General features: G+C 43.1%; 1 protein-coding gene across 2 annotated transcripts in view; it reads left to right on the top strand.

Moving 5' to 3' along the window:
• ACOXL (acyl-CoA oxidase like) overlaps nucleotides 1–22490 on the top strand; it is a 549975-nt gene that overhangs the window by 451727 nt on the left and 75758 nt on the right. For both annotated transcript variants that reach the window (XM_088477381.1, XM_088477382.1), the window contains one exon: nucleotides 15290–15391. In XM_088477381.1, coding sequence (XP_088333507.1) covers nucleotides 15290–15391 — 102 coding nt within the window. The remainder of the gene's footprint in view (nucleotides 1–15289; nucleotides 15392–22490) is intronic.

Raw genomic sequence — 22490 nt, 5'->3', positions numbered from 1 at the left:
TGAACGTATCTTGTTTGAAAAATTACAGGAGCTGATTAGTTGGAGCACCCTGTAATATTAGTAACGAGTGATAACAAGAATATCACTCGTTGATAAATGAGGCCCTATGTGTGAGATATATCATATAGAAATTAATTTTCTTTCCACCTTTTCCATCACAATTGAATGAAGTGACGATTTTTGCTACCCTAAAGACTTGCCTTTCTTCTGTAATCAGATGGAAATTCTTGCAGTCAATCTCCCAGAGTGGTATTAACATTTTTTTGTTGCCCTCATTTGTGGACTTGCACTACAGGTCTCCAAAAGGAGTAGGAGCTGTCTTCATAACTCATGTACCACATAGTCCCTTTGACAACACACTTCCAACAGATCTTAAAAAGTGACAGAAGATGAAGCTGCATGAATGAGCAGCTATCAATATTTATTTATTTAAGGGTCAAGCATTTGGACCCAGTAATTTTCACATCAACCCGGGTATTTCTTCTGTGTGAAAGGGTCAACCCGGGTCACAATTCCCGGAACTCCGACAAGTGGTAAAAACTAAGGTCGAAATCCTGGAAATATCGACCCAGGTTGACGATTTCAAACAGAAAAGGCACCCGTATTCATCAGCAAATTACCAGGTGCAAATGCTTGACCTGGGAATTTACTTTTCTGTGTGAAAGGGGTTATTACAGATTGAAGCAAAGCCCTAAGAGATCCATATTCAAAGAGTCTGACAAATCCAAGGTTGCTTACAAGCAAAATTGCACACTACGTATAATTAATGATTCTTGTGTAGTCTCATCAGACCTGACAATGATTATCAGGAGAATAAATACATGAATTTGCATAAGTTTACCCTAACATTTTATTACACATGTCAGAGACTTTTCAGCATGGTACTTTCCTTGTGTGTGAATTTAGCAAATAAGATAAGCTTAATTATTTTATCTAGCTTCATACTCCAACTGTTCCTACACTCTCATATTCATGCAGTACCCTTTGTGCATATTCCCAAATCTTTCCAATTTACTTACTATGGCAGAAAGCTAGGTATGCCTGCCAGTGATCTTCCTCAGTCATTCTGGGTTATTTAGGTTCACAGGTTATATGGTTTTTTCATGCATAGAATGTTGAGTTCCAATGTTTGCATCACTTTGCATAAGGTTCCCTCTATTAAGGGTAGCCAAAACCTATTAAGTTGCCCTCTATTAAGGGCAGCCAAAATAGTGGTATCCCCACTATAGAGTAGTTTGTAACATTGTCACCCCCCCCCTCTATTCCTTTACTTTGTTCCCTACCCATACTTCCTGACTGATTTGTACTTAACTTTACCTTCACAGGGTTTCTACTATTCTGTTCCTATACCTGTCTCTTTCAACTACCCCCTATGCTAGGACTTGAGGATGCTGCCTAAGGGTTACAATATGGAGTGTGACCCAGGTAAGCATTTACGTAACCCTAATTACCCATCAATCTCACAATTTACATCCAACCTGTGGTTTCATTAACACTAATAGGTGCTGAGTGTGCTCCGGGTTTATAGTTTCATAATATACATTGGACCTTACTGGAATCACTGCTGCACCTCTGTATCTGAATGTGGGAACAACTTTCTTTCCCCCACACCCTCCTATCATATTTCCTTTTTAGCATGTACATTATGACATCTGATTTCATTATCTCTTTTAAGATTGAAGATCAGAGGTTGGTCTTTCTTGGTATTGTCAAGTGACTTTCTTCTATTATCGACCTCCTCCGCCCTCTATCCTGTATATGATCCTGTGACGTCTATATCTCTCACCCCAACTACATTGCCATTCCTGCACCTGAGCACCTGTACTGCAGGAAGAAGTGATCCAGCTTTATATGACCTAATGTAGAACTCCCCCTAGAGTCTTCCTATCCCAACCAACAGGTGCTCTTCTTTTATCTCCTTTTCCCTCCTCTCCAGTTTTTCCTCCCTCCATAGAGGTCTAGATAAATTTTATCTTGGCCAAGCAAAGCGATATTCTCTTTGCATGTCTACACAACACAAAATGGCTCAACACAGCTTATTTCTTGTTTGTGAAAGGGCCATGGTTGGTAATGGTCTTCACTTTTGCAATTTTTTCTCCAATATTGGGCAACATACTGTCACACTGTAACTTTTTTGGATACATTTGTAACTTCCAGGCATGGATTATAGTTTTACATCAACTGTGCTTTAGTCCACCTCATATACACCTCTGGCACCTCCTCGCTATCCTTCTTGGCACTGCCTAAAATTAAGAAAGCGTTAAATATTAAGCAATTGGTTGATGTGTGGCAAATACAACCCCCATTGGTCACAGATTCACTTACTTTTTCCCCATCTCACTGTAGATTTTCCTGTATTGATTATCTGTTTATCTCTTACAGATTTCTATATACAGTAGACTATCCATAATGGGGTACGGTCCAACTACATTCTTTAATCACATGCATATCTGTCTTGATCTTACCTCCTCGATACAAACCTGAGGCTTAACTCTACATTGTTGCAGTTAAGTAGAAGAAGATTACATTAATAAGGTGTTATAGAACTATTTCAAGCAAAACAACACTGGCCCAGTCACATATGACTGGATGTCACATATGTGTAGAAAAGGAATGATTTATAAATACTGAAGCGGATTAAAAGACAACAAGCCCTGATCGATTCTCTACTTAAATAGATAGCGACAGGGTTACTATCTATTTCAGCAATACTTATGTGGTGATACATGAGGCATACTGTATTAAAGATTATTAAACTTTAGCAAGACTTGCTCTGTCACTATTCAGAAAATGTAGCACAGTGGGAATATTAGAGAATATTATTTCTCTATTTATTTTCTTCAGTGACCCAAGTGGACACGGACACAACTGCTGGGTAATTTCATTCCATTTTGTGGCCTTACCCATTGTCTGATGAGGATGACATGTGTGTCTACTTTTCATTCACACAGATTAACTTAAATGTGTTGTTTCTCATTGAAACTTGGGCAAGAACCCAAGCTTAGATGGCCTGCTTATACAATGTTGTGAACATTTCTACTAGCATTTAGACACCCTATTTCTCAACTCATTAATATAGCCAACCTCACCAAATAGGCCTTACAAGACTCTAGGCCTGATTCAGAGGTGGATGGTAATCCAGCCGTGACTGCGTCTTTTTACGCAGCGCAACTGCATCTTTATGCTGATGCCACAGTCGATGGGATTCGAACAGAGATGCCCACCAGCTGCATTACAAATCCGCTGCGTCTCGTAATAAGTTGCATTATTGGTCACACTATCAGTTATTAGAGCAACCCAATGGTTGCTCGGTTTGTACATCGGAACATGGTTGCTGGTGCCAGTGCAATTGCAAAGAAAGATACAGCCGCAGGCCTCAACATGCCCGTGTATTGCTAGATAACCCCCTTCTAACCAGGAATTATCCAAATTCGTTGTGTGACCCGGCGGTAACCATTGGGTTGCATGCACAGTGCAACTCAGACGCATAGGCATGCTGAAAACATCAGCCGCTTGCTACAAAAAACAACACTGCTTCCACCATTGAATCAGGACCACTATTACTGTGATTCTTAACAGGTTAAACATCCGTCACAATGTATTAGTTATAGCCTAATTTCTCTAATATTTTAGCATTTCTTCCCTCTCTTCTCGGGAAAGACCAAGGGCCAAATGTAATAGATGCCCATTTGGAAAAAGTGCTGACTTTTGGGCGATTGTGATGTGGGATTGTTATGAGAGTCTACTGTATCATGATTCTGATGTCTTTCCTATTTACAACAGCACCCACCAAGGCTGTCCACTTTAACCATTGATTTTTATTTTGATACAAGAAAGTTTGAGTGAGAATAGGTCAACAAGAGCGTAAAGTTGTTGTATTTGCGGATTATTGATTATTTTTTATTGCTGAATCTCATGCCTTTCTACCATGTTTAATAAAGGTTGTAAAGAAGTTTGAACACTATCAAACCTAAAAATCAGCTACTCTAAAACATTAGCTTTAAATGATTAAATGCCATGATACTAGCCATCAGGCTGTGTTGCACAAGTTTGCTGTTCCCACCCACTTCCAAGGAAAGATACTGGCCGACATAGGACCCAAGTATAAATCAACTTTCTCCTGGTTATACAAGAACTCTTATGTAAACATATCTGACTGCCTGATGCCTTACTAAAGCCTTGATAAAAACCCAATATGATTTTGGCAAATTACTTCACTTCCTCAGTCAAGTTCAAGGTTATTATCAAGTTGGAAAACTGTAATCGCATCCACCTCCTTGTCCCTCTTAGAAATAACCCAGATTTGCCTTCTGATCAATCCAACACATTTTATGTTGGCTATATAGAGGCCAACCTAAATTCATTCATTTATTGCAGTTTGATATTTTATCTCAGCCACTAATTATACATTGTAGACAACATAATGAATCTTTGGGCTCCTCTTCAGATTGAACACTTCTCTCCTGACCTGACCCCTGATGGCCTCTCAAGAAATGTTCTTGATTTAGGAGCCCACACATCATCTTTTATCTGCTGTATACTGGAAATTGTGGATGGGTGTATCAAAGCGGGGGAAGGCCTCATGGATTACCCTAAAACCTAAACAATCTACAATTATTATTCTCTTGACCCATATATGTGATCAAAGTATTCAATTCAAGAAAATTCACCTTTTGTGGTCTGTGCAACTCATGCATACTTTCTGGAAGGCCATTCAGACATTTATACATAAGGTTACTGGCTCTCCAGTCCCTGCATTCTCAGTGGTGCATTGTAACACCATTACATTTACAATAACTCACTTCTGGGTCACCTCCATACTCCTCTAACTGATTACTGGAAACTCTACGAAGCTCCCACGGTGGCATACTTGCCAACTTTTAATCTGCCCTCCCCGGTCGAAGCACAGGGAGAGGCACCAGTGGGGGCCGGGCCATTCGCGTAATTAGGCCCTGCCCCCTCATGGTGAAACCCTGCGAATTGCGCATATTTTAATAGGGGAGGGACCAAATGACGCTACTACCATAAAATTGCATCATTAAGCCCCGCCCCCTAACGATGGACCGCAAATTTCAGTTATGTTTTTCCCCATTCTGCCCACTTTACTAGGAAGTGGGCGGGATGTAGGAGAAGTGTCTACACTCCGGAGGTGCGGAGGGCTACCCAAAAAATCGTGATCCTCCAGCAACTTCTGGGAGTGTAGGCAAGTATGCTAAGTGGGCATAAAGAGTCAATAAAATCAGATCAATCGAGAAAATGCTCTGCTATTCTCTGTATAAGAGCACTTTATTGTCAACTTCTTAATTCCACCTCTCTCCCATTATATTATATGAAAATGAGCAGGAAGGCTGTGTGCCAATCTTTCTCTGCTTTATTCTGAATACACTAATATTGTGGACTAAAAGGTCTATAAACAACATAAGTCCTGTTATGCAGGGAACAATGCTGTACAGCCACCTACTTCACAGGAAAGCTCTTTGAATTATACTTGAATACTTTTTCCCGCAAAGCAAAATGTAAGTTAGTCCACCCCTCCCCCAAGCTGCTGCTATGTTGACATACTAAGCCATGTGCTTCTAGTATGAATGGACAGATGGACTGAAAAATAATCATAAGTCACAAAACATGATAAGAGACAACATTTTTTCAGATTACAGTTAAAATGAATTTGGGATTCAGATAACAGCTAATTACAGGACCTACCCTTTGTTTCACAAGTTAATACGTTAAATCACCATTTAACAGTTGGCAGAATTTAGACTTAGGGTGGCATTCAAAAACTTATGGCAGATATACTGTTAGATGGCATCATTATTATTACTATATTGTTGGCCCACAAGCAAAGAGAGAAATCTGGCTCTTCTTAGGGAAATACTTGAACAACACTGCATTAAATTTCAAACCACAAGAGAGTATATTTTACTCACTACATGAACTATTTAGTAACCTGCAGCTTATATAACAGAACAGTAACTTGTAAATATAACAGAGCAAAATGCAACTAGAAACAAGAAGGCTAATGCTTTCAGTTCACCATAATCTAACCTCATGTTACAAAGAAATGAAGCCACTAATTACCTGATAAATGAAAGTACTGTAGGGTGAAATAAGACTTTGCTCAAGGTTCCTCCTGATTTATAAAGAAACAATATAATAAAAACATAAAGGGAAAACAAAACAATAAAACATCTTCAGCATAGTCGTTTAGGGATACGTTCAGTATCCCGGCACAGGGCATTCAGGCACTTAGAATACCAGCTCTGGAATCCATACACCTGCCAGCTCCGGAATCCCATCAGAATCAAGGCGCCCTCAGGCACTTAGAATACCGGCTCTGGAGTCCAGACACCTGCCAGCTCCGGAATCCCATCAGAATCAAGGCGCCGGCATTCCAAATGTAAGTAGCGGGGTTGGGGGGATGGTTAGGGTTAGTCACTAGGGAGAGGGCTAGGAACTAGGGGAGGAGGGTTAGGTTTAGGGTGCGGGGGAGGGGAGATAGGTTTAGGCACAAGGGGGGAGGTTAATTTTAGGCATCGGGGAGGGATCCTGAGCGCTGGCATCCCGTTCTCATCCCAGTCATCTTCTGTCAATGATTATAATTCACAAACTATATTAGAGGTATCTTGGCACAGGGTATTCTGCCTGAATTGCAGTCTGAGCACTCGTCCCATCTCCAGTCTGAAACTCAGTCGTTATTATTATTTAAATCATTGATTTCTCTTGTACTGTTATTACAAATGGATTATTAATTTGTTCTCTGAATTGTTGTGTGACTTTTAGATATTAAGGGTAAGTGTCCCATTTGTCAGAGCTATGGAGCCTCATACTACTCTTATGTCTTTGCTAATGAGGAGGCTTAAAGCCCCATACAACCTCAGTTACTATAGGCGCATGCAACATGAGGCATTACCATTACTGATAGTTATGGTATTCATTTCTTACATATGTCCCAAGTGTTCCTGTTTGGTCTTTTATTCTCCACATGCCATAAAGTGCTGGCCTGTGTTTTCACATTTATGTTTATTATTGAGTTATAAGGCTGTTCTGCATTTTGTGTTTGACTATCTTTAGTGTATTTATGAGTTTACTCTGCATGTGATGTGACTATTGTTGCCTTGTAACATAGACTACACCCAATGCCTATACCTCTCTATATACTCGTACATACGATGGTATAATTACCAATTCCAGTATATTTAACGAGTGCTCTTATATTAGCAAAATTATCCTGATTTTACCTCTCAAAATTATTGAGAGACAATGGATTAATTTTCTCCCGGTGACAGAAGATAGGAATTACAGAGAAGCCCCAGGATAGGCGTCATTGTATGGCCTCTGTTGTAATAAAGGCTTATTTGTAGGCAGCAGTTTTTACGTCCATCATTGCACTCTTTGTGAATAGTGATGTCACTGGTATTCACCACTTACAATGCTGGATCTGTCTTTAATCTAGTTGTTAAGGCATTCTGGTGCATCCTCTAGTCTAGACCAAGAGCGCATGAGTCCAGAACCAGTGTGCAGGTAATGCATAGTTGTTAACATTTCCATAGTGTTTATACTTATGTCAGAGGCTGAACTGGTTTGCAACGGGGGATTCTCGATGTGCAAATGCATCCCGAGATGTATACAAGTCTGCATATGGGAGAATATACACATTTTATCATGCACACTTTTTATGAGAAACTTATGTCCGAATTACTTACAGCTCTGCATTAGCCTCTTGACACGTAATGTAGCAGAATAAAAATGACAACTATTGATGGGGATACATGGCCATGTATACAGCCATTGCTCTCATTATTGGCATCAGGCAGTTGGCGAATACAGGTACAGTGCTATTCGTTCCAGACACTTGATAAACACAGACACAGAACTTTGACTTTGGTGATTAATGCCACTCTGTTAGTTTCTGGCTCTAAGCAGTTGCTGATTGCAGGTACATCACTGGTTCTGGCTCTGGGCAGCAGTTGATTACTTGCACTATGCTAGCCATTGGCTCCAGGTACTTGGTAATGTCAGATGTACACTATTTCCTGGCTCTGGGCAGTTGGTGATCGCTGATGCTGATCTTGTGACTAAATTGTGTTAGCCACTACAGTTTCAGATTCACCTTTTGAAGCGGCAACCAGAGATCTGTGGGTCAAAATTTGTATCTGAATTGTGTTAGCTACTATAGATGTGGTGGGTTTGCATTTTGTGGAAGCCACTAGATATCTCGATTCTGCTGCTTGGAGTAGCCACCAGAGATGTGATGTCAGCATTTTGAGGTATTCACCAGATATATGGGGTCTAAATTGTGGCACCAGTGACATGGAGTCAGAATTATGGCAGCTTCTAAAAATGTTAGATCTGAATTGTGTTATATCCACTAAATCTGAGATTTGCATTCAATATTATATTTAGTGTGGCTCCATCTCTTCCCCTGTGTCTTTCTCTGTCTCTAAGCTGGGCAGGTAGGGTAACCGTTTGTTTTCTTCTGTAGTGCAGGAGCTTACCATCTCTTTGATCCCAGGGATATTTCAGCTGATGCTGGCAAGCCAAGGACAGCTATACAAGGTCGAACAGTCTGCTGCCTTCGGGAGCAGACAGGGTTGTGGAACTTTTCAAATAAATGGAAGATTGGTGCATTGCGCATGTGTTTGCAGAAGTCATAGAAGAATCCTTGGACTCAGACATATGGAAAGTTAAGGTGCATACACATCTAAAGATTATCTGTCCAACCATCCAACTAGTTGATTGGTTGGAATGAAAATCTGGTAACGTATGGGAGTAACTGATGATCCGCAATTTACTCCTAAATGCCAGAAAACAGATGAAAATGGTCGTCAGACAAGTTTGTTAAATATTTGATCTAAACAATTTGTTCAAACAACAGTTTTTGTCCATTATCCGGCATTAGGGAGCAAATTGCTGATTGTCATTTGCTTTCATACCTTACCAGATTTTCATTCCAACCAATCATCTAGTTGGATGGTTGGACAGAAAATCTTTACGTGTGTATGCAGCTTTAGACTAGTTACTAGTGAACTCTTCCAGTACCCTCGTAGAACTTATTGGAAAGCAGAAGGGTAGCATGTCACAGCATAGTAAAATCTGTGCAGTCTATGATGGATATTAAAGTGTTTTTTTGCTACAAGTGTAATTCTCAGACCAAAGAAAGACGTCTAGAGAAATCATTGCATGGATGGAGGAAGTTTTTGTTTCTTAATGTGACCTTTAATTTAGATATGAAGTTAAAAACCAATCCAAAAGAATGGGAACAGGTGGAAAAACATCAGTCCAATTTTAATAAATCTAGAATGCATGTATTCATTTAATGATGGTGAGATACTGAAATTGGGTTCCTGAAGTAGCTTGATTCACAGCCAATATATCAGCTAGATTGTAATTACGCTTTCATTCCTCTTAGAAAACCCTATGGATAGGATGAGGGACAGTTCTTTCAATAAGCTTCATAATTCTTCAGGAATCAAACTGAAATCTGATATTGCTAAATACTACTCATCTAGCCTGGGCGGCGATCACTGCTGTTGTCTCCTTGGACAGTGTTACTATACTAATACATACTAAAGTCACATTTACCATGTAAAGTACGATTAAATACAGACACAAATACAAAACAACAAGTATGGATTCAAGGAAATATAAACATTTGTTGTATAACCCTTTAAAGAATAAAATGGGAATCTTTTTTCCTGCCACAGTCTGAATGTAAATATCAGTTAAGTAATGCAAATATAAGCAGCTGCACTGATTCATATATAGTAGGAGGGTTCCAGATGCAATTAGCCAATCAGAAGCAGCTGCTAATCGCCATCATCATCAGTGCATATATTAGCACCATGGGTCGAGCACCTGCCAGAGATACGCCTTAGGCATATATATGTACTGGTCTCCAGGTCTAACTCGGCCATATTAACATGAACATGCCCTTATTGTATTCACCCCACACTTATTCCGGCCTCTCTAAGAAGAGCGCTGTAAGTGTGGGATGTGACCAAATCTGCATACTTTGTCCAGACCATGCCTGTAAACGATTAATGAGTGACACAATTAGGGGCAGATTTTGTTAGCCATGGGTTGCTCCCCCACATAAAGTAGCCAGAACTATTCAATTACAGATCCACGATCAGCTCGAAGGCTTCAGTTAATGCTCGTTTTTGTTCATACCTCTGGAGGGTGCGAACAGAAATTAGATTTAACTGCAGACTTGGGGCTGATTGTGGGTCCTGTTTTTGACAGTTTTATTACTCTAAAAAAGGGAAGATGGCTGCAAAATGGACCAGCAATAGATCCAGTGTACAAGTGCTTTCAGGAGAGGGTGTTATTATGTCTGCCCCTAGTGCCTAAACCTAACCCTCCCCCCCTAGTGCCTAACCCTCCTCCTAGTGACTACTTGCTGACGGGATGCTGGGGCTAGGATTCTGACTAGTGTCGGGACTTCGGTGCCGGTATTCTGAGCATCGGGATTTAAACTACATCCCGTTATTAATATAGGCACTTACAGTTATTAAGTATATAGAGCTTTGGCTACTTTAGGTTGTTCAGTTCGCCGTGCGATCATCTCTATTACCCCTGCTTGTTATTAATGCAGGAGGAAATACCAGGCCGTCAATAGACCAAGCGGGAAACCATTTATTGGGATAAACATAAACTTTTGAACTTATGGTTTGGCAGAGGTATACTACTTTGGAAATGTTTGGCTGCTCTTAGCTAAATAAGAGACCAAATTACCCAGAGCCAGTATGCTTCCTGCTACACGTCTCAGAGTAGACTCATTTCTGAAGCATACAAGAAAGTCAAACCATTAAACTTCACTTAGAAAGTATAATAGCTACTAATCACCACTAGAGTGCTTATTATAAGCGACATTAGTGCAGATATTGCTTACAATAATTAAAACAATTAATTGAAAACCAAAACATTAATTGCAGAAGAAAACATAATTGAGAGATCAAATGCATGCAAACGTACTAGTGTATTAACCAGTTAAGATGGCCTTTGGTCTATAAGGAGTTGTTGCATGAAATGCAGTGTCAGTGTGTGAACATTGAATATAAAATAGAATGTTAAATGAATTATATGCTCTAAAAAGCCCTTCACAACATACAGAATTATGATTATTTTGGAGAAAATAAAACTAGATTGAAAGTTGTATTAAGTAGTGAGAATAACTGCATGGCCTGGGTTTTCAATTCCATTTAGTGAACACACACAAAAAAGGATTAAAAAAAATGTAAAAGAAAAAAATGAATACTGTGAGAGGATAGTGACGAATATCGCATTGTTATTACTAGTAGTGACCCCTTGATCTACAGGGTGAAAAACTATATCTGACAAAGACTACAAGTTTTGCTGGAGGTAGGAATTTCCACCCTTTAGTAATAAAGGGCCTGATTCAGATTTGTTAGTAAACGCGGTGGTTTGGGCTAACAAATTTACTCAAAATGTTGTCCACGACTGAATATTGCATACTTGCCGACATTCAGCTCCCTCCTTCTGGGAGGAAGCTGGATTCCTGTATGCAGCGGGGGGCGTGGCTGGTCAGTGACACTGTATTGAGGGCGGGGCACGCGACAGCATCATTGTGGCCCCGCCCCCTCTTCACAATGGCGAAATTAAAGGCAGTGTGAAGCAGGGGGCGAGGCCATGATGGCGCAATTCTGCGAGAACCGCGTCACAGCCGCGCCCCCCCCCCCCCCTGCTGCAGGGGTTTCTATCGTTAGTGCAGGGGGAAGCTTGCCTGCCTGTCCGGGGGCCGGGAGTTTTCCCCCGTGTTCGGGAGGCTCCCAGCCAAATCGGGAGGGTAGGCAAGCCTGATATTGCATGGGATGGTACGTGCTATTACTTTAAATTTAATAACTACTGTAAATACTGTGCCAGGATGAACATAATTCCCCCACCCTCATAGAATAACAGTGCAGAGCTTTGTTTTTCATATCACCGCTTAGTGAATCTCTTAGCTTTGCCTGAGTCAACCATAAACTGGGACTCTCTCCCAAAACCTCCTACTTATTGTTTGAAGTGCATCAGAAAGTGCCACACTCCCAGCTGCCATTCCTTTGTATGAAACTGCTGTGTGAATACATATTTATCCCCTGCCAGGCTGTGATCAAACAGAAGGAAGTGATTCATTCTTCTGTTTTTATCCAGCGCTGCGCGATGAGGATGCACAATCTTTTATTCAAGTGGTTTATTTATTACTTTATATTAGGGATGTGCAGGCTCGGATAGGTTCGAGTTTGCACGTGGAGTTCGGATTTTTCCCTCCAAAAAAACGGAACTCAGAACGAGGCAAAACGTCATCTTACATGGACGAACATCATCATTCCTGGTCTTTTGTCCAGGAATGATGATGTTCGTCCATGTAAGATGACGTTTTGCCTCGTTCTGAGTTCCGTTTTTTTGGAGGGAAAAATCCGAACTCCACGTGCAAACTCGAACCTATCCGAGCCTGCACATCCCTACTTTATATACAGAGGAGCACTATCTATCTTCTTAGGTATAATGGGTCATATTATGTTCAGATTTATGTTTTGGAAAGTGCAGGTTGGCAAAAATATAAATAGTATGTACTGTACTGTGCAGGAGGCACACATATAGTGCTCTACAGACAGCAAATATCTAGCCGCTCCTGCTAGCCAGAAAGGTAGATAGTCTGCATAGTAAGACCATGGTAGCTTTGTCTTTCATATCACCGCTTAGTGAATCTCTTAGCTTTGCTTGAGTTAACCATAGACTGGGACTGTCTCCCAAAACCTCCTACTTATTGTTTGAAGTGCATTAGAAAGTGCCACACTCCCAGCTGCCATTCCTTTGTATGAATTTGTTGTCTGAATACATATTTATCCCCTGCCAGGCTGTGATCAAACAGAAGGAAGTGATTCATGGCTGCAACATTAAGCCTTGTGCTCCACATAATATCTTAATAATCCTAATATGTAAACCCATGCCACCTTATACAGTGATGGACCCTACATTATAGCCTCGTGCCCACAATGGCCTTGTACATACCGTCTATCATTGAGACCACGTGGAGGGCATTACAGCCTCATGCAGTCACAAGTCCACCAGACATGGCCCTGAGCCCAGACTAACAGCTTCAAGGACATCACAACATCATACCCACCATTATAGCCCAGTGCCCATCCCCACACCCTGTGCCAAGATTAATAAAGTCATACCCACCAGAGTCCAATGTTCAGACTTAGGCCCAGCATAAGCTACATGCCCAACATATGCAGCAGGCATATGCTAATCATAATAACAGACCCATTGTTATTCTTATCACTGCTAACAGCATTATCACTACCATAACCTACATTACCGTTCATGGAGTTCATGACCACCATATACACATGCACACAAATACACTGCCTGTATGCCTATCTTATTATGCCCACTGCAGAGATTATCACCCTCATGTCTCATGCCCACTATATACAACCTTTGTGTCCTGGCCACAAAATAAAGGTGTTTGCCAACATTCTTTACATGTCATCTCATTCATTGGTGGCCAGTGTTCTCCCTGCCCTAGCAGAACACCCTGCGAGAGGAAGCATCACAAATTCATCCAATTAAACTGCAGGAATCAATGAAATTGACCAATGAAACCACTATTATTTCATGTAGTGTATCTGCAGCCGTTTCATATAAAATCTATGTACTATTGCTTCTTTCTGCAACAGGAAAAGCAATATAAAGGAACTAAACCAGTTGTCATGAAAGGAGAGTGAATCTGAACTATCAGTGAGTCCACTTATAGTCACAGTGGCAGTAGTACCAGACATCTGTGATATAGATAAGGTAGTGGGCTTATGTATAATGGGGCCAGAATTAAACTGTTGGACGAGACTCTACTATTTGGACCAGTGTCTGCATTGACAGGAGAACTATGCAGAGATGTGATCAGGAACACCATTAATAAGATTCTTTAGTATTTGCAGTTGTGATTCTATAGATGTTATTCTATATCTCTGTAGGGAATTGGTATGACATACCGCCGGACTAATGCCCGGTGGATATAATACCGACGCCGAAAGACAGAAGAATGAAGATCCCGACAGGGTAAGTATTTAAGCTATCCCTAATCCTTCTCCCCCTAAACCTAACCCTCCCGTAGGGGTGCCTAACCCTAACCTCCATCCCTAGTGCCTAACCCTAACCTCCCCCTCATGGGTGCCTAAACTTAGCCTCCCTCCCCACCCTAAACCTAACCCTCCCAGGGGGGGCTGCCTAACCCTAACCTCCCCCCTAGTGCCTAAACCTAACCCCCCCCCCATCCCCGGGCTAGGTGTATACTTACCCGGAAACGAGGACAATCGGTCCGGTGTCGGGATTAACATAGGCGTCGGTAATCCCTTGTTGGGATTACGCTGTCGGGATTGAGACGGTCTCATAACTACATCCCCTATATGGTATACTAGAGAAGATTTAATGAAGGAAGTCTGAATTACTGTTGCATTGTTTTCTTTTTAATCATGCCATGCTTTGATGCTTCCTGTGAATAACTCTGGCTAGATAAAGATGTGGCAAAGTTACAAGTTACTGCTATACTGATTAGCTGTTATGTGTCACTATATTTTATATGTGATTGTGATGTGTTTCCTGTGATTTTGGTTTTGTTTTGTAGTTGATTGTGATAGCTTATCCTCTGCACTACTTGTATTGCGCTGTGATAATTATATTAAAAATTATTGAAAAACTATTTTTAACTTCTAATTATTATTATTGTTATTATTAATTTATGTTTCTGCACCCGGTTTGCTTTTATTGAGTGTTTTTGCAGGTTCATAACTTATCTAACTTTTTATTAGGTTGCGATATATATTGAACAATCATTATAAACATGTAAATGTGCAAATAAACTTGTTCCTTTGCAGACATTATTTCACCTGTAAAGAGCAATTAAGCCCATAGTTGGGCATGCTTATCAAATTCTGTATATTATTAAGGACAATTTATATACCTTACATGCTTTTACTAGTGGTTTCTATTTTAGAATTATGGAGCTTCTCTGTCTTGCATCACTCTCATTACAGAAGCTTCAGACTGAATAACAGTTGTACAGTCTCAATGCTTTGCTCAGATTCAAATACAGTGACATGATTTACTACTATATATACAGCAAGTGCACAATATATAGGCAACATAGACCTGTGCATGTATACATTTTGTTCAGCTTAACTACTACCTATTGAAGGAGTAAACCACTCCTAGAATATGCAGTCTTACTTCTTCATTAATAATTCCTCTATCTGTGGATAACTTACTCATTTTTATCTTGTAGTTCTGTCTGCTGTATGGAACCAAGTTGATTTACAACGAGAGAGCCTGGTATCTGGAGCATAACTATCTGACAGGGGCCACCAGTAATCAGATAAGAAACCAGGTAAGAGATCCTTATAAAATTACATATCATTTACTTTCTGAAATGTAAATAGAAATGTATCTTCAGCATATGCAAATAGTGGGGCCGATTAAGAGTGACATTCACATTGCATGCATGGAATGAATAACAGAGGATCAGCCGTATGCCGAGTTGCATGCATTTATGTGACTGCAGCTCCCTATGTGTATGTGGGGCGTCATAGCCGTCACCACTATCAGAGCTCACTAGCACCAACTCTATCCTTGGTGCCAGAGATGCATCGGAAATCAATCAGATGTCGGGGTACGCACTACTCAGCATAGCAGGCATTTACATCCACTCCTCCTCACTTATACCTGTGTGTGAGCGCCTCACTTCCACGCTATCAGCCACAAGTGAGAGGTGACGGGAGTCACCCGTAGATGTGTACCCTCATGTACAGAGAATGCCCAATACTAAAAACGCAAGGCCGGTCCTGAAAACAGACTTACATGCAGCCCTGCATCAGCCCCAGTGTTCGGCAGTAAACACACTTCGCAATATTTCAATTGGCTAGAGAGGGTTGCCTAAGACTTTTAAAAAATGTGTTTTGTGCACTATGGGCCTGATTCCGAGATTTATGCTAACCCGATGGTTAGTGCACATCTCCGATGGTAAGCAGTCTGCGTGTGCGCATGATCCGTTCTGCGAATGTGCAGAACGAGTCCTGCGATAGTGCACGGAGTTCACTCAAGCCCCTGCCTGGTTGACAGGCAGAAACGTTTGGGAGGCGGCGCGGTGGCAGGAACAGCCTGTATTTCCGGAAACGGAGCCCGCGTTGCCCCGTTTTCGGAATGGACGAGGTCAGGGTCTGTCTAGGTCAGACGCAGATTTCCTAGCCTCGCAGCTACCGCAGCCTGGCCAAAGGAGCAACCATCGCGACCGAACCAATAGTTGCGATGGTGATCCCAAACTGCATTTACATTTGAGATAGACGGAACTGCACAGCAGCTTGTGTGTGGCTCTGCAATTTCGTACATCTCTGAATCAGGCCCAATGTAGCTAGCAAATTCCAGGGTTACCTTGTGAGCAGGCCCCATAGCAAGAGGGCCTAGCTATCCAGTCCACCTTCCTGAGGCCGCTGTTCTACTCTTTTAAATTCACTTGGGGCAGTGCAGGTGTAGTGAGACCTAAACCCACCAGTGTAACATATGTGCTGTGTTTTCTCCTGTGCCGTCCACCTGCAACAAAGAGCCTCTGGGCCTGATTCACAGGTGCACGCAGTCCGAAGAGCGGACAGTATTTTGTGTCTGTGCATGCGTCCGAGTCGCACTTAGCATATATCCTGATGGTTAGCGCTCAGAAGCACAGGATTAATTTGGAGAGTGACATTAGGGGTGGCTAACCAGATACGGGTGTGTTGCGGAAGTGTCACAGACGGCGGCTGTGTCCAAAGGTGCAGTCGCACTAACACAGGACGCCATGTTCAGAGGGAGAAACTGTGTCTGCCATAGGGGCTGGTGCATTTTTCGAAGTTGTGAGACAGATGGTGTGTCTATAGACGCACCGAGTTTGATGAGTGCCGCTGTCAGTGGGCATCTCAGTAAGAAGATCATCGGTCACGATATTAGCATAAAGATGCGGTTGCGGCAAAAGTCTGTGTGCACCACTGAATCAGGCCCTCTATGTCCTCAGACAGCCCTCAGTTGTCTCCTTATGTGTCTCCTCTACCTGATAGTGGGGTCTTTCCACCATACCTGTTAGTGATATGTGTTTCATTTTGTGGTATTGAGTTCTCTTTACATTCCCCTCACTCTGGGCCTAAGTCTGAGGAGCACGTAATGTCCATGCCGCACACAAGCGGACGATGTTTTCAGTCTGCGCGAATGCGCCCAATTCGCACCGCGCATGTGTCCCTATAGTTATGGCTCTAAGACACAGATTGTAAGTGCACGCAATGAGCTGCAAGTTTTGGTGGGCATTTCAGGGGTGTAGCTAGCCAGGCGTGGGCGTGTTGTGGTCAGCGACTGTGTTCAAAGACCTAGTGTGCAACTAGGTGTGACCCTGACGGCCATGTTCAGATGGAAAAACTGCACCTGCCATAGGAAAGGTATAACCGATGGTGCTGCACAGTGGTGGATTAGCGTCACAGCTGGTGGGTGCCTCACTAGGAAGACCTTCGGCTGAGGCATTAGCATAAAGAAGCAGTCACGGCTGCACCTGCGCCCACCTCTGAATCAGGCCCTCTATGTGGATGTTGCTGTCTACTTTCTTTTTATCTCCACCTATGGTTGGGAAAGATTGTGTACACATTGGGCCTGATAGAGAGGTGGACAGATATACACAGCCGCACACAAGCGATGTCAGACACCTTCTTGCTGCATTTGCGATCCCAGCACTGCGACCGACAACGCAAGCTGGGATCACCATCGCGATATGAAGCTTCCCACAGCCTGGCAGGTGCCTGGTAACACAAGAGGCCAGGAATCTGCGTCTCTACTCTGACCTCGTCCTTCCCGGCAAACTGAGGCGTCCGTTTCCGGGAATGGTTACCAGGCTCACCCCCACTCCGTACCCAAATTCTGCAGCATGACAATCATTCTGCGGCTTGGGGGGTATGCGTGCGGACCAGACCCCTAAACATCGGAGATGTACATTCAGCACCAGATGAACGTACATCTCTGAATCAGGCCCATTGTCATCTGTCCTCTACTAATTCCACTGACTAAGGGCCAAAGGTCTTGTGCAAAACTCTAACTGTTTTATTCATGATTACTAATATTTTATGTTCCCCTTCTGGGCGAGCTCCCATGTGATCACTGTGAGCCTGATTCGGAGGTGTATGCACTGACCATATTAAACTTGGTGAGGTGATTTTTTGCTGCTGCACCTGAGTCTTATGCTGGGTACACACCAGATGATATGTCCCCCGATCTGGCCGGATTGGACGACATATCGTGCACATTGTCTAGTGAGTAACCACTATGTCAGCGACATGCCTGTCAGACCTCGGGCGACATCGTTAGCGAGGGCCATGCTGCCGAATGCAGCATGGCCTCCACCGTCGCTGCCGGCATCAGCAAGTGTGGGCAGTGACTGGGAGGTGGCTAGAACTGCATGCAAACATTCTCAGGTTCATTTAGTGAAAGTGGCTGCGTACACAAACGCAAAGCCGCATACATAGAAAGCCATACATGGACGGTGGGACTGTTCCTGTCATAGGCATACTTGTCGACTTTCTCCATGAGGAGGCAGGAGGCATGGCGTCGGCATTAGGTGGATGGTGCGGGGGCGTGGCGGAGCGATCGCATCTTAGCGACCCCACTATACAATGCCAAGATTACCGGCATTATAAAGCAGGGGGCGGGGCAACGGTGATGTGATTCTGCACAAATTGCGTCATCGCCTTCCTCCGGAACACCCACTTAATTGAGGTAGAATGGGGGCGAGTGCGGGAGGGTGGGGGTGACAGCCAGCCCGGGAGACTTGTCCTCCCTTGCGGGTGGCCGGGAGCCTCATGCTCGTTCCGGGAGAGCAGGCATGTATGGTCATAGGGTTGGTGCAAGTTTCAATGGTGCAACCGATGATGGCAAGAAAGGATGCACTAATCAGTATTACTGCGTGCACAGACGCTGAAGTGGGCGTTTGCACATTGGAAGGAACAATAGTGCCCTTTACATAGTCATACGTGGCAACTTGTTATTCGCTTTTCCATCCCCCTCTGAATCAGTCCCTGTGTGTGTAAAGGGGGGCATGGTCAGGGCCGGATTAAGGGGGGGGGGCGACAGGGGCGGTCATCCCTGGGCCCCCACGCACAGAGGGGCTACCACAGGGTCGATGTGACCCTACCGAGAACAGGTGCCAGCAGCACCTGTTCCCGGGAGGAGACTCTGCAGCTGCGGCTATTCTACTGCATGCAGCAGCACACTAAGTGCTGCTGCATCAGCTTTCTAAATGGGAGAGGGAGCCACCAGCTTCACACTAGCGCATGACCCCGGCCCCGACACACATTACATCCCTTACTGCCTGCATTGGGGGCGGAGCCATTGTGACAAGCCCCACCCCTGTGACGTTTTTCGCAATTCGCTGTAATATGGGGTGGGGCTTGTCGTATTGGCTCCGCCCCAATGCGGGCAGTGTAAGGGGGCAATAAGTGTGTCGAGGGTCATGCCTTATGAATGGAGGAGAAGCCGGGTCCTTGCAGTCAGACTCTGTGCCAGTAGCAACTGCTGCATCAATAGTAAGAATGGATGTACTGCTTTAGTGTGTGTATATATGAATGTGTTATTGTGTATATGTGCATTCTGTGTATATATGTGTCAATGTGTGTATATGTGCTAGTGTGGGTATGCTGTGTATGTGTGAGAGTTTGCCCCTGTCTTCATGTGGCCGGGGGGGAGGGGGGAGGCAGGCCCTCAGTGTGAGGCTTTCGGGGGGGGGGTGGCTTTTGTAGGCTGGGCCCGGCTCAGTGTGGCTTGAAGGGGGCCCCCGCAACTTAATTACCCTGGGGCCCCCACAAGCCTTAATTCGGCCCTGGGCATGGCCATGATGCTTTCTTCATTAGCTCAAAATTAGGAGAAAGTGTTGTGTTACAGGTAGATTCCAGACTCCAAAAAAACTGCCTTCATTTCATCCCTGCTAACATATTGCTTATGCTGAGTCATGTATACAGCTGATCCTGATAGCTGTATCTCTCAGCACTAATTACTGACACATTCTAACACTGTTATCCAAACAGAGGATAATATAGGCCATAAATAAGCCCTTCTGACCTTTTGCAAATGTACCAATAATTCTGTATGTCACAAAGGTCAACATATAAATGTAGGATCTGTGCAATAGATGAAATGGGGCAGCCACTTTTTCCTATATAGCCCATGTACACAGTATTTACTCATTTATTTGAAGCCACTTGTTTGAAGAGAAGCTATTTAACCAAAGTCAGCTCAGTCAATGTGGTCAAGCATTCCATTTCCCCACAGACTTTCATCTTCCTGACAACGAAACTTCAAAACCAGTTTTATGGAAAAGGAGAACTTTTTTGTTAATAAAGAATATGATTTCTTTGAACTGTGCTCTTAAGTTAACAAGGAACTGGAGAAACGTCCAGATTTATCAAGCACTTAACTAAAAAACTAGATATGAGCAAAATTGTGGCAAAATTAAAAATATACTGTTTCTGTATTGGAAAACCACATACTAACAACTCTGAGGGGATAGTAGTGAGGGAAATACACTAATGACAGATTCATTACTGATATCATTAATATTTGCAATGTAGATTCCAGTTTATCAAAGAAATACTATTCCCTTTCTGCTCTAAATGAACTCTGTATTAGATGTATGTATCACTATGTATTTTTCAAACACATGCTATAGCAGACGTCCTAAGCAATCATAGGCACAGTGCATATTTTGAGCAGGGCCCTCAATCCTCTTTGTCTGTCTGCTAGAATTCTTGTTTTATTAGCGTTTGTTCCCAATTGTAAAGTGTTATGGAATATGCTGGTACTATATAAATTATTGTTAATAGTTATTACTTCCATCCACTTACAAAACATTTATTTTGCTAAACATTCATAAAGTACAAATAGATAATGATATACTCAGAGGTGGACGCTGCTGTGATAATATGCGCAAAGTTCCAGCATTCCCCTGGTGTAGATGCCTGCGTCTGAATGCTAAGCAGTCAGACGCCCACTTTCAGCGTCTCTGCACGCTGTATCAGCACCAGTGATTCCGGACTCGCCACCATCGGCGCGCCATTGCGTGCACCAGCCCTATGGCAGGTGCAGTTATTCTGTCTGAACATGGCCTCTATGGCTACGGCTGTCCGTCTAAGAACAAAGCCGCTTTCACTGACACGCCCACGACACTCCCATGAGGTGGACTATATTGCGTTCACATCAGGCTACCACCCAGGAACGCCCCTCGTCACTTATCGCCCATTTCCAATACGTCTGTCCTGATCACAAAAGCATCTGTGTGTGTACACTATGTAATGCATGCACCGTAGGCGGTCTCAGCTGCGAATATACACTCAACTACATAAACCTCAGCATTGCGTTTGAATTGCGCGCACCTCTGAGGTTGAATTGTGTGCATCCCTGAATCATGCTCATATTATCATACTTGGCAACTTGTTAGAATGTTGATTATCGTCCCTGGTGACCCAGCAGTGACTTACCTGCTCACAACTGCAGTGACCCCAGTGGTCATGTGAGTGTGACTCCCGACGCAGACCTCTGACATAGCGGCAATTCTCCCAACACCTAATTCTCAGAATACCTAATTCTGAGAATGTTGACATGTTTCCTGTCAACATTTTAACATCATAACTGATGACATTGGGGTGTCGACATTATGGATGTGGGCATTGTTATTGTTTGCCTAATGACTAAATCCCAGGAATTGACTGGGGTGGGGGGAGGGAGTGGTGTCGGCACAATTCATGTGATTGCAGCCCTGTTTCAAATTGAACTGCATCATTACGTCCCTTGGCCCGCCCACTTCATGGGTATAGTGGGCAGCATTTGGGAGACTTGCCCTCTATTACTGGTGCAGTGAAAACTCCAAATTCAGAGGTCTCCAGTAAATTCTGTGAGATTGGGCAACTCTGCATATTTTCCTCCATTGCAGCCATATAGTAGTGACCCCATGCAGCTTTATTGATGGGACGGTCCGGCCTAAACAGGGACGGTTGGTAGGTATGACAATCATCCATTTGCTCACAAACACTGGAAATCAGACAAAAATGATTGTTCAGACAAATTGGTTAAAACACACAAATTTAACCAATTTGAACAATTTGTTTTGTCCTTTTTTCAGTGTATGATCGACAGTCATTTGCTCCCATATATCACCAGGTTTTTATTCCAACCAGCCAGATTGGACAGATATCTGACAGAAAATTGTATAGTGGATGGCCAGCTTAAGTTACGGCTGCCATTCTGAGTGACCATAGAGTCAGTCAAGGAGGAAATTCACATTATTTTGTGCGCACCACCCTGAGCAGGGTATGCAGTCGGGAAGCTGGCGGACCTAATCCCGACAGCCGGCTTCCTGACTGTCATATCCCGGCAAGGGTTTAAAGACAGGCGTCGATTGCAGACGGGGGGGGGGGTTAGGTTTAGGGTTCCCG

This window comes from Taudactylus pleione, unplaced genomic scaffold (assembly GCF_031769625.1).
Source record: "Taudactylus pleione unplaced genomic scaffold, aTauple2 ptg000201l, whole genome shotgun sequence".
In the NCBI taxonomy this organism is placed as follows: Eukaryota; Metazoa; Chordata; class Amphibia; order Anura; family Myobatrachidae; genus Taudactylus; species Taudactylus pleione.
This window is presented reverse-complemented; position numbering and strand designations above follow the sequence as displayed.